We start from the raw sequence: 16,818 nt of genomic DNA, 5'->3' as shown, positions 1-16,818 counted from the left end.
ATGCGCGGCAAGCGGTTGTATTTGGAAGACGCGTTCGAACTGCAAACTGGCAGCGATTTAGATAGCGTGCGCGATCGCCGTGCAGCAGCGAGCAGCAATCAAACTTGTGCCGGCAACAAATATTTGTTTACTGAATGTCAAAAAAAAGCGTGGCGTCGCCAATACCGCTATACGCGCTACAACAAGTAGACAAACCAAAAATATTCGAAAATCAAACACAAAAAGTAATAGCGTGAGTGAAAAAGTTGAAATTAAAAAAAAAAAAAAACAAAAATTAAATGAAATGGAATTCAAATAAAAAATGGTAAAAGTAAAATGGTGAGCGCAACTAAAAATAAAAAATAAAAAAATTAAATAAATTTTTTTGGAAATTCGTTTTCAATATTTTGGTTTTTTACAATTTGTTTTCTGCTAGCTGTAGCGTGCTATGTGCGCACACAGACGATAACAGTACTGTGTCATTGACTGAGTGTGTTTCAATGTCATTTACTGAATTATTGCATATTTTGTACTGTGAATGGGCACTCCCCTCTGCGGATTAGAAACAACGCTGCTATGGCTGCGACGATGACAGTGCTCGAACACCTGCTTTAAGTAGGAAAAAGATACATTTCGCACTCTGTAAGTGTTTAAATGACGCCTGCAGCGGACTGATCAGCATATTTGTCGCTAATTCTTTTACAGTTTTTTTTATAACAAGTCAGTTATACAACTTTACTCAGCTGTGTACATTTACAAATGATCTCTCTTGCCGCCACCGCTAGTCCGCTTTTACTCAATTCTCGTGTTATCACCGCTCGCCAGCGTCAACCTGCCTGCTTGTAAATGGTTCTCTCATATCTGAATTATCTAATCGCAATGTTTAATCAGAAAAACTTGTTTGTGACATTTTACTATTGATTTTGCCTCTAACGATTCTTAACAAGGGTATTCATTGTAACTGCGGCTACTCTTCGCCGCCGCAATGAATGTCGTTTTAATTAAAAGTTGTAAAACTTGCAAAAAAATAAAAAAAAAAAATATGAAAACAAAGCAAAAGCATTCAGGGAAATATTAGCAATTGAAAACATAAGGGCGATATAGACTGCGAATTGGAGAGTAGTTCTTTTATTGAGTATACTCGAGTATGGCGATATTAATGGGAATAAACATTTTTTATAAGAGAACATCGATGAGCTAAATGAACTTGTAATGCAAGATCGATAGGCTACAACATTAATGTAGACGAATGAATAAATATTTTTTTCAAAAATCGAAAATTCCCGTTATTTTTTGAACACATCTCGTATACCTTTTATAAGATTAGAACATTTTTGAGAATATTTTTTGGAAGAATATTTTTGTACAAATTCAAATTGCATTACATAATAGCACATACTATACATTTTCCACCAAAATTTTTTTTTGCAGCTTTTGCCAAAATTGTCACACGAGTACACTTCGTGTTATACTCGCACATAGTATAACCACTTGACGTCATCGAAATCGAACGACAATGTTGAAATATAAATTGTTGATAACAAACAACTAATCCCAATTTCACGCCTTTAAAACGCATGTAAATAGCAGAAATTCATAAGTCATTAAGCATTAAAATGGAAATAAATATTTATGAAAAATACAAAAAAAAAAAACAAAAACAAAAACAATAATAATAATAATAAACAGATCTTCATTGCTTTTAATATTTTTTTAGTCACTCAGCGATTTGCGTATGTATGCTTTTGTCGCGCTTGTGGGTAATTCGTCTTTAATCTCCAACAGAGCACAAAACTGTTCACAACCAATTAGCGCGGACAGGCTTGTTTTGAACATACAATTTTTTTGCCAAATTTTCAAAATGATTTTCACATGTAATTTGCACATTTTGCGACCATGGCAAATTGAAAATGTGCAGAGGATTGGACTATTTATAAATAAAAGTTGAAAATTTTGAAGAAAAAAGCAGCAAAAGCTGTGAATTGAAACGACAATAAATGAATGAATAAATAGATTGCGAAAATTATGAAAATTGTTGTAGATTTGTGAAGAAATTCTAAAGCAGATTTTGCGACAAGTTGGGACAATTTGTCAGTATAATATAATAAAAACATAATTAGGTTAAAATATGTATGGCTCAGTGTGATACAATATATTTAGTTTCTGCCTTCAATGACGAAATAGAATGAATATATGGGCATGCAATCAGCTTCCTACATACTAATTTCGTCAATTTAACAGCTCAACATTGTCGTCTTAATGCGCTCATGTAAATATATAATCTACTTTCTTTCTTTGCTGTGTACTTGGCATTAGTTGGGACACCTGCATTTAGCAACAAGTCTTCATTAATTTATTGCCTCATTTAAAATTGTTGCTGTACACATCAGATTTTTTCGAAATAAAAATTTGCATTTTTGCATCGATTCGCACAAAATGTTGCAATCTAAACAGTTCTAAATTTGTTTGCATTTTGTGTGCTTAGCGTGTACTCCAACGCAAACACCTGGGCGTATACGTGACTAATGGTGGTTATGAGTGGCTTATTGCCAGCTAAATATGCATATCTTTATATTTGTGAATATAGATACTTAATGCCAGCGTATATTGTATGGCATGCTTCATTGACTGCAAATGCGCAAACAGTTATAATTGAAAATGGATGATTGAAGTTTGATAAAATACAGGAAACCAATAAGGGTATGAGACTATAGGTACATATGCATAAATGACACTTTATCCTATAAGTTAGTTTAATACTGGCAAAAGTAGGTATGGTATATAATTTGATGGTTGTGTAGACACCATTTCTAATGTACCTGTTATGCTATAAGTGGTTTTATCCTTATTTAAGCTATATTTTATACTATTTTTTACTATTATTTTCACTTGTGAATATATTTGTGATGATTTTGCATATTCCAAAGTGATAAATAATGCAAATATTGTCATATCTCAGTATTGACTAGGATTTTTGCTTTGTCTTTGGTGATAAGATATTAATTAAGTATAAATATATAGAGGCATAATTTCATTGTTTAAACGGCTGCTCGCAAATAATCTAAGCAATTTATCATAACAAGCTTAATCGCTTAATTATTGAAAACATAATAAGCTCATTTCTTTTTAAATATATATTGCTTACTTGCTTTTCAATTTACTAGATACAAAAAAAATTCAAAAGACTAGTGTTTCGAAAATATTTCAATACATATTCCTTAGCTTACATTTAATACATAAATTTCAATATTTATATTGTATTTCGAAGAAAATGTGGTATAATATAAAATTTAGAAAGCGTTGAGTATACTAAAAAAATTTAAATTTTTTTTAATTTAATTTTTCAAGTTTTTAACTTTTTAAATTTAATTTTTAAATTTTTTGATTTTAATTTTTAATTTTAAAATTGAATTTTTCAATTTTTTGATTTTAACTTTTAATTTTTAAATTGAATTTTTCAATTTTTTAAACTTAATTTTTAAATTTTAGAAATGAAATTTTAAATTTTTGAAATTTAATATTTCTATTTTCGATATTAAGTTTTACAAATTTTAATTTTAAATTTTTGTAATTTAATTACTAAATTTATTAAATCAAATTTTTAAGTTTTTTTTTAATTTAATTTATAATTTGATATACCATTTATTTTAAATTTTTAAAATTTTTTATAAATTTTTTTATATAATTTCTAAAATTTTTAAAATTAATTTTTAATTTTATTTTTAAATTTTTTAAATTTTATTTTTAAGTTTTTAAAATTATATACATATAATTTGAAATGATTATATCTTTTTAATATTAAATTTTTAAAATTTTTTATAATTTTTTTAATTTAAATTTTAAATTTTTAAAATTATATATAATTTGAAATGTTTATATTTTTTAATATTAAATTTAAATACTAATTTTTTTTAATTTAATTTATAATTTTTTATATTATTAATTTTAAAATTTTTTATACATTTTTTTTATTTAATTTCTAAAACTTTTAAAATTAATTTTCAAATTTTTTAGATTTCAATTTTAAACTTTTAAAATTACTTATTAATTATTATAATTTTTTTTTTAAATTCAATTTTTTATATTATCATTAAGAAACTTTTACTTACGGCCACGTCATTATTTCAACAATAAATATGCGTACCTGTAAAGAAATAAGAATAGAATGCATTTTAATAAACGGCAAAGATAATATAGGCAAATACTTATTGCATAATTTACAAAAATTTGCTTAAGTAAATATATAAAATTTGCAAAAAAAATAAATATTTATTTCTGTCTTCCATAATTAATTTTTTTCTAATACTAACTGTCACCATCATATGATTTCTATTTATTTATAATTTCTTTTTTCACTTATTTATAAATTTTATTTTTATTTACTTTCTACTTAAGTACATCCTGCTTAAAAGCTGTCGCATTGACTTAAGTAAATTTGCGTAGTTTATCAGTCGCATTTAACATGCCAACGTGACAGCGAGGCTTTAATAAATTACAATACAAAATTAGAATTAGTTTGACTTTTGCGTAAATTAAATGTAAGTACCACAAGTCAATAGCCAAACACAGACACATAGAAACGCACACACACACACACATACGTAAGTACTTAATTAATTAACGTAATCGGCAAAAAAGCACGTCATTAACGATAAATAAAGTTGAAATAAATTTGGCTAGTTGCCAATAAAAAAAGCAAGAAAATGCCAAATGCACTTGGCGCTGGCGAATGATTTGTGAAACTTGGCGGTGGACATCAGCAGCAAGCAATGAACTCGCTAAATTCGTTGCAATGCAAAGATCCAAAGCAAAGCAATGCAAGGTGGCTGACAACAAGTAGATGCACACACATAGGTAGATACGTAAGCATGTAACGGAAGCAAATGCATTTATAAATTCATAAAACTGCGAGTAATTCCTAGCTGTTGTGGCACACCCTTATGCCATCATTTGATTGCCACCGCTAATTGAGTGGCAATGATTGGCTGTCACTCGGCGTTGAGTGGCCCCAACGAATGAACGCCCTTTGACAATGCCTCAGACTAGTGTTTGCCACTTTGTAATTGCCAGCCGCGGATTGTATAACCTTTGCAGGGAAATATCAAACGACGTTCGAAAAGTCAAATAGCTGAGTAGCGAGTGCGCAATAGAACAGCCAAATGCTCAACAAGTTCTACAAAGAAAGCATTTTTATGTCAACCAAATAAAGTCATATACTTGTCAACACCAAGTCGGTGGGTGGTGTGTGCATACAATGTGGCTGCTGTTGTATAATTTTTGTGTTTGTGTCACAGCACATTAAAGCCAGAATCTGCTTTTCACCTGCCAGCTGCATAAAGCTTTTCAGCAAGAAATGAAAAATTGCTGTGAATAATTTGAAAAAATTTACTAAATTTAAATTTAAATTATATTTCCTTATTTCAAATTATATTTTCTAAAATTTCGTAATTTTATATTCTTTTTTTTAAGCTGGCATGTTGACTAAGACTTATGACTTATGCAATGAGTCAGTCAAGTCAAACAGAATTTGAACACAATTGCATGGAGATACATATTAGCCTAATAACTAATTAAAAAAATAATAATAAATTTTTAAAAAAATTTCGAACATCGAACTTTGACCCCTTTTATCATCACCAAACTGAGTGCTATGAATCAAGTAACAACTGTCATGGAACAACCACGAAAAAAGTATTGCTTCATTGAAAAGCACTCGTCTAATAAACCATCCGTTATTTACTTTTTAGTAACTTACATGCTATAATTCGCTCTATGGATTCTTGAAACGTTCCAAGAAGATCCGACGATTTCGAGCTAAATTATGTTCAGCGAAGAACCCCATTTCTGGCTCAATGGGTATGTAAACCAGCATAATTGTCTCATATGGGGCGAAGAGCACCCTGAAGAGAATCCAGAGCTGCCATTTCACCCAGAAAAAAAAAAAACGGTTTGGTGTGGTGTGTGGGTCGTTGGAATCAGAACACTTCGGTAAGCAGATAATTTCACGTTTTGAGCCGGTCGATAGACCACCAAGATCGTGTGATATCACTCCATTAGACTTTTTCCTATGTGGATTGTCTTTGCGGATAATCCCTCTTTGATTCAGACCTTGGAGCAAAATATCATGTTTGCCAATTACTAATGGAAAGTCTCGAATGAGCCATCGACTCAGGGTCATCGGTCATTGGCCTCAACGGATGGACCATCTGTGACGTAACTCCGGACAACATTTTTTCTTTAAAAAATAAATGCCTAAGAACGTTCTTTCGAATGATAATAAACATTCACCAATAAATGTGAAATTTCTATGTTTTTAAGTAGAGAACCTCGAAGGGAAGGCCTCCACTCCGTTGGAGGGACCAGGTGGAGAGCGACCTGGTTACACTTGGGACCTCCAACTGGCGCCGAACTGCGAGGGAAAGAGAGAAGTGGCGCGCTACCATTGATTCGGACCCCCTTTACATATATTTTCTTTTGATGCTGATAACTCGATAATTTGTTTCAACTACAAATCTGAAGAGTACTTTGCCTTAAATCGAGAATTAATTCCAGCTAATCATGTTTAATAAATTTACTTTGTATTTTATAAATAAATATGCATGTGTTTTACGATTAACATAATTGGATTTCTAAGAATTAAATAATTTTTATAAATAAAGAGTTACAATTTTGAGCAATCTTTCTCACAGTATTTTCACGCCAGATTACTTCTTGCCGCCTGTAAGCTAGTAAACAAATTTATTAATAAGAATAATAAGAATTAAGCAGTAAAAAGTAGAGATTTCTCATTAAAATTTTGTTGCCACCCACCTATAAACTCTTCGATAGAGATTTCTAACTAATTTGGAGCAACTGCACCAAAAATTTACAATAAATCTATATACAACGCGTGCCGACCTCAAGTACAGATTACACTCAACCGCATAATGAGAAATAATGATCACTTATTTAGTCTACGCCGCCCTGTTTATTTTTTATTTATTTATTCTACCATACGTTTGCATGTTTGAATGCCTTCCGACTTTTATGTGTGACGCATTTTCATATTAATTTTCTTGCGTGAACTTTACGGAATTGCGCTACGGCATAACAATTGAACTCATTCGCTGTCATGTGTGAAAAGCGCGCACCGTCAGAGGTTAAGTGATAATAGCAGATTTTCCCCATTTTTGTTTATTTTGTAAATTTCTATGGAAGTGTGGGAATTAAATGGCGAGCGTGAATGCAAGCTGACGCCGTTGGTGGTCGAAATAATTAGACAGATCATGAGAATTATGTTGAGTCAGTGTTTGAAATGTGGGATTTCACCTATGAATGTTGATGGATGTTTTGTTTATCTGGTTTTTTTAGTTGAGATTTGTATGATAGGATGGTGATGACTGCATTTTGTTTCAGTGTAATCAGAGTAGATTTGTGTAAGTAATTCCTAGTAAGTTATGTATCATGTATTATGTATTAAAGTAATTGCGGCAATTTACAGTTTGCTGCAGTAATGCATAATAAAATCAAGATTAAATTAAATTCTTCTGAAATATTAAATAATGTTTAATAAAATAATGAAGATTATAAAAAATATAAAAATTTTTCAAATATTTTTTTTTTTCATAAAAACATTAAAATTTACAGCATTTTCTCTGTTAAAATAAAAAATTGTCAATTTTTTTTTACAAATTTTTTTTTTGGTTTAACAGAAAAAAGCTGTAAATTTGACAGGTAATTACTTAATTAAAAAAAAATTTTTTTATGAATTTGTCGAAAAATGAAGATTATAAATATTATTAAAATTTATTCCAATAAATTTTTTTATAAAAAAATTAACTTCAAAATTTATAGCATTTTATCTGTTAAAACAAAAAAAATTGTAAATTTTTTAACTAACAATTTTTTTGGTTAACAGAGAAAAGCTTTACAGTTAATTTTTTATGAAAAAAAAAAAAATATTTTGAAAATTTTTTTATGAATTTGTTGTACCAAAAAATATTAAATTTTTTTTCTAAAAAATAATAAAATGTAAAAAAAAAAATTAAAATTTTTAAAAATTAAAAAAAAAGTCACAAAAAATTTAATCGCCCCCGGGTGGGCTCGAACCACCAACCTTTCGGTTAACAGCCGAACGCGCTAGCCAATTGCGCCACGGAGGCACTTACTAAAATGCGCGTTTAAGGGATATTCTATACGCTACAATGGCAACAGTAATCGTGTGTGTGTGTATAGAACGAGCAACCGCACAGTGGCTACAATAGCAAGAAATGGCGTTAAATTACGCAAGGGTAGAAGAGAAAAAATTTTATTATCAAAATATATTTGTATTTGCTTTCCTTTACTCGGATAGTAGTTGTTGTTGTTGTTGTTTTTCTTGACTATTGGTAAAAAACACTTGTTGTTAGTAGTGTGGGTTTTTGATTATGAAATGTGTGTTGTGCCGTATCACAGCTGAAAAAACAGGTGATAGCTAGTGGTGGAATAACAGGAGCACAGAAATATGACAAACGCTGCAAGAGTCAGCTGATAACGGAGACACACATTCTTTTTTCGAGTCATAAATGTACATATGATTATATATAATAATTTTTTATATACATATACAGACAGTTGATAAGCGCTGGCGGGCGCTGGAGATGCGATTGCAGCTTGTTTGAATGTATGTATGTAGATATGTATGTTTGTATGTGTGTGTGTGTGAGTGTGTGGACTGCCACTATCATTGTTGACATTTTTTATTTATTCATGCTTATGTGTGATAGTATTTTGTTTTTTTTTTGCTCAAGCATTTTTTATTTACCACCATATGGAGTGTGCTCGGTCTTATCGCAGCGCGCTCGATTAAAGGGTGTCTGATCAGTTAAAAATTAAGCAAAGCAATATATGTTTGTATGTATGTGTTGTAGCTTTACCAACGAAAAAAAAGCGTATGAAGTCTAGCAACAGCAAAAACAACAAAAAGTTTGGCAACAACACTACAACTACAAGTACAACTGCGTATAGAAAGTGAACTTATCGAGTAGAGTACAGTTAGTAAGCACAGCACACAATACAGTTAAGTAAGCTTTTTTGTGGTTACTTACCTAACGAAATCTCTGACAAAACAATAAACGGTAAATAGCCCACGATCGCTGAGCACCACATCGGGCTTTAGCACTGGTAAATAGCAGACATAGTGACTGCTCGAAGGACCACCGCTGCTGTTGTTGTTGCCTTGTTGTTGTTTCGCTTGTGATTGCTGTTGCTGCTGCTGTTGTTGTTGTTGTGCTTGCATGCAATGTGTCGCAATGAAAAGTTCTGATTGCGCTGCCATAGCTGAAGTTGTTGCAATTGCAGCAACAACATTATCATCAACAACAACATCGATGGGTGTGCAATGTTGCGATTGTTGTTGCTTCTGATGTTGTTGGTTATGTTTGTGGTTAGTGCTGTGGCGTGTTGTTGTTATTGTGGTTGCGGTTGCTGCTGCTGTGTTCATGTTGACATGCTGTGCGCTAGTGTTTATTGTGGTTGTTGTTGTTGTTTTGAATGTAGCACTTTGCGTGTCTTGTGCTGATTTAGTTGTTGTTGTGCTGGTGTTGTTGTCGTCGCCCAACGGTGTGGACATTGTGCAGCAACATAATTAAGGCGTGCATGTGTGCGTGTTTGGTGGCACATTGGTGCTCGGCCGCATGTGTGTTAGGTGCGTGTGTGCAGTTTGCAAAAGCACTGCAGATATTTTTTAGTTTCTTTGAAGAGACTCTTCTTTTTTTATTTTTTGTTAGTTTTGCTTCTTTTTGCTGCTTTTTATGTTAATTCAGCTTCAGTCTTAATTCAACTGCAATGATGTTTCATTTATACTTACTGCTGCATTTAGTTTTTTACAACATTTATGCCAACAAAAGTAACTCATTTGCTTAATTGCATAGTATTTATGTGAGGTGTATGTAAAAGCCGAATATTTTTAAAAATCATATAAACGAAAAATTGTTCAGTTAACAACAGTTATAATGTACATAATCACAACAACAAACAACTTATTTAATATATCACAGCATGCTAATTTGTATTTAAGCCAACATTTAACTAATATTACTAAGTGGCAACCTAAATAATTCGCTAGTCACCAATTTACAACAAACATACCATATTATATAATATTCACACTACCTTACAGTTCTAGCTCTCATCTATAACACTATACAACACTAGGCTGGGTATTGGACCAAACTAATTTTTTGCAGGAGATCGTTTCAAGTAAAATATATATATTTAGTAAGTAAAAACATTGTATTTTCCGATTTTCGAATTTAGCCTTCATTATCGAAATATTTGCACTTTATATTTAACTAGCAGACCACTCCGGCTTCGCACGGGCTTAAGGGGGAGGGGGGTAAGGTTTGTTTCGTCGAAAAAAGACCTTTTTTCGTGAATTTTTTTTAGAAAAAATGATTGTATGTGATTGGCGTTGCAACCGTTTAGCCGGTTATAGCCGAATCGACGATAGTGCGCCACCTCTCTCTCTCCTTCGCAGTTCGGCGCCAGTTGGAGATCCCAAGTGTAACCAGGTCGCTCTCCACCTGGTCCCTCCAACGGAGTGGAGGCCTTCCCCTTCCTCGGCTTCCTCCGGCGGGTACTGCATCGAACACTTTCAGGGCTGGAGTGTTTTCGTCCATTCGGACAACATGACCTAGCCAGCGTAGCCGCTGTCTTTTTATTCGCTGAACTATGTCAATGTCGTCGTATAACTCGTACAGCTCATCGTTCCATCGTCTGCGGTATTCGCCGTTGCCAATGTTCTGAGGACCATAAATCTTGCGCAAAATCTTCCTCTCGAAAACTCCTAGTGTCGTCTCATCTGATGTTGACATCGTCCAAGCTTCTGCACCGTAAAGCAGGACGGGAATGATAAGCGACTTGTAGAGCTTGATTTTGGTTCGTCGAGAGAGGACTTTACTGTTCAATTGCCTACTCAGTCCAAAGTAGCACCTGTTGGCAAGAGTTATTCTGCGCTGGATTTCGAGGCTGACATTGTTCGTGTTGTTGATGCTGGTTCCCAGGTATACGAAATTATCTACGACCTCGAAGTTATGACTGCCAACAGTGACGTGGGAGCCAAGACGCGAATGCGCTGACTGTTTGTTTGATGACAGGAGATATTTCGTCTTGTCCTCATTCACCTCCAGACCCATTCGCTTCGCCTCCTTGTCCATGCGGGAAAAAGCAGAACAAACGGCGCGGTTGTTGCTTCCGATGATATCAATATCATCGGCGTACGCCAGGAGCTGTACACTCTTGTAGAAGATTGTACCTTCTCGGTTTAGCTCTGCAGCTCTTATAATTTTTTCCAGCATCAGGTTAAAGAAGTCGCACGATAGTGAGTCACCTTGTCTGAAACCTCGTTTGGTATCGAACGGCTCGGAGAGGTCCTTCCCAATCATGACGGAGCTTTTGGTGTTGCTCAACGTCAATTTACACAGCCGTATTAGTTTTGCGGGGATACCAAATTCAGACATCGCGGCGTAAAGGCAACTCCTTTTCGTGCTGTCGAAAGCAGCTTTAAAATCGACAAAAAGGTGGTGTGTGTCGATCCTCTTTTCACGGGTCTTCTCCAAGATTTGGCGCATGGTGAATATCTGGTCAGTTGTCGATTTTCCAGGTCTAAAGCCACACTGATAAGGTCCAATCAGTTCGTTGACGGTGGGCTTTAGTCTTTCACACAGTACGCTCGATAGAACCTTGTATGCGATATTTAGGAGGCTGATCCCACGGTAATTGGCGCAGATTGTGGGATCTCCCTTTTTATGGATTGGGCAGAGCACACTGAGATTCCAATCGTCAGGCATGCTTTCTTCCGACCATATTCTGCAAAGAAGCTGATGCATGCACCTTATCAGTTCTTCGCCGCCGTATTTGAATAGTTCTGCCGGCAATCTATCGGCCCCCGCTGCTTTGTTGTTCTTCAAGCGGGTAATTGCTATTCGAATTTCTTCATGGTCGGGTAATGGAACATCTGTTCCATCGTCATCGATTGGGGGATCGGGTTCGCCATCTCCTGGTGTTGTACTCTCACTGCCATTCAGCAGGTCGGAGAAGTGTTCCCTCCATAATCCCAGTATGCCCTGGACATCGGTTACCAGATTACCACCTTGGTCTCTACATGAGGATGCTCCGGTCTTGAAACCTTCGTTAAGTCGCTTCATTTTTTCATAAAATTTTCGAAAAAATGATTGCTGTAGGTTTATTTTACTTATTATTATATGAAAGTACAACATTTGAAGGATACTTTAAAAAAGTTTTATCGAAAAATAGCCAGGAATAACGGATTTAGTGTCGATCTCTGCAGCACCTCGAAAAGAAGTTTTTGTGCGGTGACCAGCCTACAGTATCACTGGATCATCTGAATCCAAAAAATCAAAATGCTTTCTTTAGTTTATTAGTATATCTTTCAATAGACGTCAAGTTTTTTCTAATTTTTAAATTTTTCAATTTTTGTACCATTTTCAAGCCAAAATTACGATTTTAGACGAAAAAATCGACCTATTTGTTATTGTAAAATTGTTAGTAATTAAAATTTTTGGAAACGAGACGTCATTCGAGAGCTATGTATATGTAGAATATTTGTACAAAATTCCAAAACGATCGATGCAGTAGTTTACCGACTTTAAAAATTACATATTTGGGAAAATCGATTCAAAGTTTTGTACACTCAGCGCAGGTAGCTGGAAGGCGCGCAAACCTAAGTTAGAGGTACCGCTATTCAACTTGCTGTAACTTGGTTAGTTTTTCTCCGAATGACCTAAAACTTTAACACAATATTCTTGAGATGTTGATGGTTCAGAAAAAAAAAATAAAAAAAAAACATGTTGTCAAACCTACTTGCGACTTAACTTGCAGAACTATTGTCAGTTTCAGATTAGGATTCTCCATCACGGAGTCTTATTGATAGCCAGAAAGTTGAGGTTCTAGCAATAAATAAAGCCAATGTTACTCGGGGTGAATGTAGCTTTTTAATGGTGAAAGAATTTTTGAAATCGGCACAGTAGTTTTCGAGTTTACTCAATACAAACATACATACAAATCTTTCCTCTTTATAATAGTAATAATACAGGATATAGCTATTAAACAATCCAAAATATGGATATAATTTACCTTTTTCTATTATTTAAATGGTGAATAACAATTTTCGATCAATCTTTTATGACAGTTGCTACGACTTTTCATATAGATAGTTAGATTTTCGAAAAAAAAAATAAAAAGGTTATTTATCGAAAAATACTGGCCCGAAAATGTTTTATATATAATTAAATTATGTAGAAAATTTAGATTTCATCTATATTTTGGATTTTTAAGCAACCACATCCTGTAATTAATAATAATCTTTTTAAAAAGTCCGCATCAAAATATTTCATTTCATATTTATAAATAAATAATTCAGATATATCTATGCTTTCAGTTGCATTCAGATACTTTTTCAGGATAATAAGAAATTATTTTATTGCGTCACAAAAAAGTGTTAAAAAGTAAACAAACATCCTCAAAAACTTCCTGAGTAAAGATCTCAAAGAATATCCTTTTGTATTTTCGAAACAATCTCTCAACCGAAGAGGTACCCGCGCTTTGCTTGACATTGGTTTCGTAGCCTCAAACTAAGTTTATTATAAGTATTTACAAAATACTCTCTCCAAGTTTCCCCCCACTTTCCGATCCATCCGAGAAAAGTCTAGCTGCGCCTCCTATATTGTGCAATCAGGGATACATTGAAAGCTTTTGGCTGTTACGAAGTGAGATTCGGAAATGTATATTATATAGTATACATTATTAATAGGGATTTTCAGAAAAAGTTGGAATAATTCCATATATTTGGAATGTTTCAATTTATATATACAAACTTTAAAATGCCACACATTTTCACCACTGTGAAACATACACTACTCTATATTTTCTATATCCACCAGCTATCTACAAACTTCACTGTCCACTTTTTGTCAACATATCACTTTGAACAACAGTGAGTTATATGAAACCATACTAATTCATTAAGACAACAATACAAGTGAGATGGATGTGTAGAAGGAAAGTAATATCGCTGGCGTTAACTGTATGCATACATGAGAAAACTGTCAAGCGACGAGCGACTGATGTTGTGTTGACAGTCTTTAAAATGCGCTGCGCTGAATGTAATGTTGCAGCGCGGTGTTGATGTTGGCATAAACGTGTCATTTCAGCACATACTATGAATTCAACAAGGGTACAAACCCATATAAGGTGGTGTAACAGTTTGTCAGTGGGAGAAAACACCGATATAATTTATGATGTACAATACTTGCTTGCCAACAAAAGGCTACAATAGCAACAAAGGTGGTTTAAATAAAAATAGTAGAATATCTGTCACAATACAGAGCGACAATGAAGACTTAAGGGAAATTTGCTGTTGCAAATAGTAATAAAAGAGGTTTATAAAGGAACTATAGTAGAAAGCAAATGAAACTGGGAAACAGAAAATTGATTCAAATGTCAGCTGAGTGTTGAGTTTTATTGTCATTGCGAGCGTATTTTATACAGAAATTGTTGCGAATGTAAACACAAAGCAAAAAATATATACAAATATGCTCAAAGAAGAAAACTCATAATTCGGAGATTTTTAGTATATAAGGAGGGGTCTCTCAAACAAGGAATGAAGTTTCAAATTTCGATACGTAGTTAAACAAATTTAAGGATCTAAATCATTGCAGCAAATAGTTAATAAAACAACTATTAAATTTATATCTTCCCTTGATCGATATGGCAACCCTGTACACCACTTTTAATACTTCCTCATTTACATACTATATATCACATGTATAGAGCTTAAAGCCTCTATTTGTTTGAGTTTACACTCTGCGTGCCAACTGGAAAATGACAAATGACAAACTAGGTCAATGCAATTTTCCAATGCATTTTCCGCACGAGTGAAGGGAAAATGAAAAAGTCAACAATAGCGCAATCCTTCACTTTACTTTAGTTGTTGTACTGGTGTGTTGTGTGTGGAAATAATGATGGATATGATTATTTTTAAATTGAAGACTATTATGCATGAAGGAATATAGTGCAATATGTATGCTCAATAATTTTTTTATTTATTTTATGTGTATATTAATTTCTATTTTCTGCTACCTGTTTGTACTCCAAGTTAGTAAAGATGAATAAAGGATGTGATATAACTTGTATTATGCAAATTTGTGTTTAAAAAAGGGAAATATAGAGTTCAGGGAGATGTTAGTCAGTAGTAAATCGGAAAGGCATGCACATCTGTTACAAAGAAACCCTTTGAGTGACTCAAAAACACTGGAACTCGCAATATATTCAAGCAAGTTTTAAAGCTTTTACTTAATGATGACCTTCAACATGAATTATGCCGAGAATTTCGTAGCAAAATTTAAAAAAAAAATCCATTATTTAAGGTTTAAGGGTAGTCAGGATTTTCAAAAAATCATTTTTCTTAAAAATATACTCTGAAAATTTGAGTTATTCGACAAATAACAACGAGCGCTCGGGCACTCCAACACGCTATTGTGAAACTTTAAATGCTTTTTTCTCAAAACTATATTTATTGAGCTGGTGACAACAGTAACTCGAAAATCGCTCGGTAGATTTTAATGGAATTTCTACAGCTTTTAGAATGCATAAACCAAAGTTTTTTTTGTCAAAAATTTCGATTTTTTAAGACCAATTAACTGCTGATTTTTTCCCGAAAAACTAAAAAAAAAATAAAAAAAATTCCTGAGGACGCCATTTTGTTAATTTATGAAAAAAAAAGTTTGGTTCAGGCCCAGGATTATCTATTTATAAAACTATTTTTTTTATCCGATTGATTTTAGAAGAATCTCCAAGATCTTATAATTGTCACCGCAAGGACCTTGACCTGGGTCAACACAGACAGCTATAACTTTGGAAATTATAATTTTTTTGTTTCAAATTTTCGTGACTTCAAGTCAAAACTTTGTATAATAATGCCACATTATTAATTTTGTAAAATAACATTATTTAATAGAAAAAAAAATTACTGAAAATTCTCATTTTTTCGTGTCTCTGACTACCCCTAACCCCTTAAACTTAAGCACACCAACAAAAGCTCCCGTGAATGGATCACAAATTGTTTATGAACCAAAATGCCAATTGCATGCAAATATATGCCTACATATAGTCGTGAAAAGATGTATTAAAACGCAAATCAATGGTGGTAGTGTGCCAATAGATCCTTGAGCAGGTTGCATTTGCGCTCAGCCTAGTCCTTGAGCGATAAAATTCAGGCGTGAAGTGTTAAATTGCATAAATAAATGATGAGCCAAGCCACACACAACCACAACAACCTCAGCAGCCGCAGTGGCAACAGCAGCGCATAAGCGCGATAAGATCAGCTGTCACAATTGCCACAAACCACAAGCCACGAGGCAATAAAAAAAATAAAAATTTGCACAACTTAGTGGCGGCCAACGAAAATATGCAAAACCGAGTGTGTTGCCTGTGTGACGCACTGCCCTAACGAGCAGCAGCCACTTCAACGTTGCTTAGGTGTTGGATATATGCCACCTGCCACACGTGGAAATAATATAAAAGTGTAAAAAAAGAAACAAAAAATTCAAGAATGCAACAGAAAGTGTGTAATAAAAGCAGCTAAGAAAATATGTAATGAAGAGCACAAAAGAATACAAATTGTATATAATGGCAAAGCAACTTGCCAACTTGCGGCAATGAAAGATGTGTGGCATGCCACTTACACATATGAGTATATGTTTGTATGAGCGAATAAATATGTTGCGCTTATTACACGCTGCGTACTATTTTATGCGCTTCTCATTCGGTGCACGCGCACGCAACACACACACACAAACAACT

General features: G+C 33.5%; 2 protein-coding genes and 1 non-coding gene across 15 annotated transcripts in view; all 3 read right to left on the bottom strand.

The window, feature by feature from the left end:
* The window catches only part of LOC105214176 (protein bunched, class 2/F/G isoform), a 201,084-nt gene that overhangs the window by 96,390 nt on the left and 87,876 nt on the right, over nt 1–16,818 (bottom strand). The window lies entirely within an intron of this gene.
* Trnan-guu (transfer RNA asparagine (anticodon GUU)) lies at nt 8,047–8,120 on the bottom strand. Its single transcript has one exon. It is a non-coding gene; the product is annotated as a tRNA-Asn (tRNA).
* LOC114804226 (kinase and exchange factor for Rac A-like) lies at nt 9,041–9,900 on the bottom strand. The gene has a single exon (XM_029041620.2). It carries the CDS (start codon nt 9,566–9,568, stop codon nt 9,041–9,043), a length of 528 nt encoding a protein of 175 aa, XP_028897453.2. The 5' UTR covers nt 9,569–9,900.

This window comes from Zeugodacus cucurbitae, chromosome 3, assembly GCF_028554725.1.
Source record: "Zeugodacus cucurbitae isolate PBARC_wt_2022May chromosome 3, idZeuCucr1.2, whole genome shotgun sequence".
In the NCBI taxonomy this organism is placed as follows: Eukaryota; Metazoa; Arthropoda; class Insecta; order Diptera; family Tephritidae; genus Zeugodacus; species Zeugodacus cucurbitae.
The sequence above is the reverse complement of the archived record's forward strand: the minus strand, read 5'-3'. Positions and strand labels throughout refer to the sequence as shown.

Bases quoted from the DNA above. Each gene is read 5' to 3' on its own strand.
- LOC114804226 (XM_029041620.2), bottom strand. From the start codon at position 9,568: ATGTCCACACCGTTGGGCGACGACAACAACACCAGCACAACAACAACT.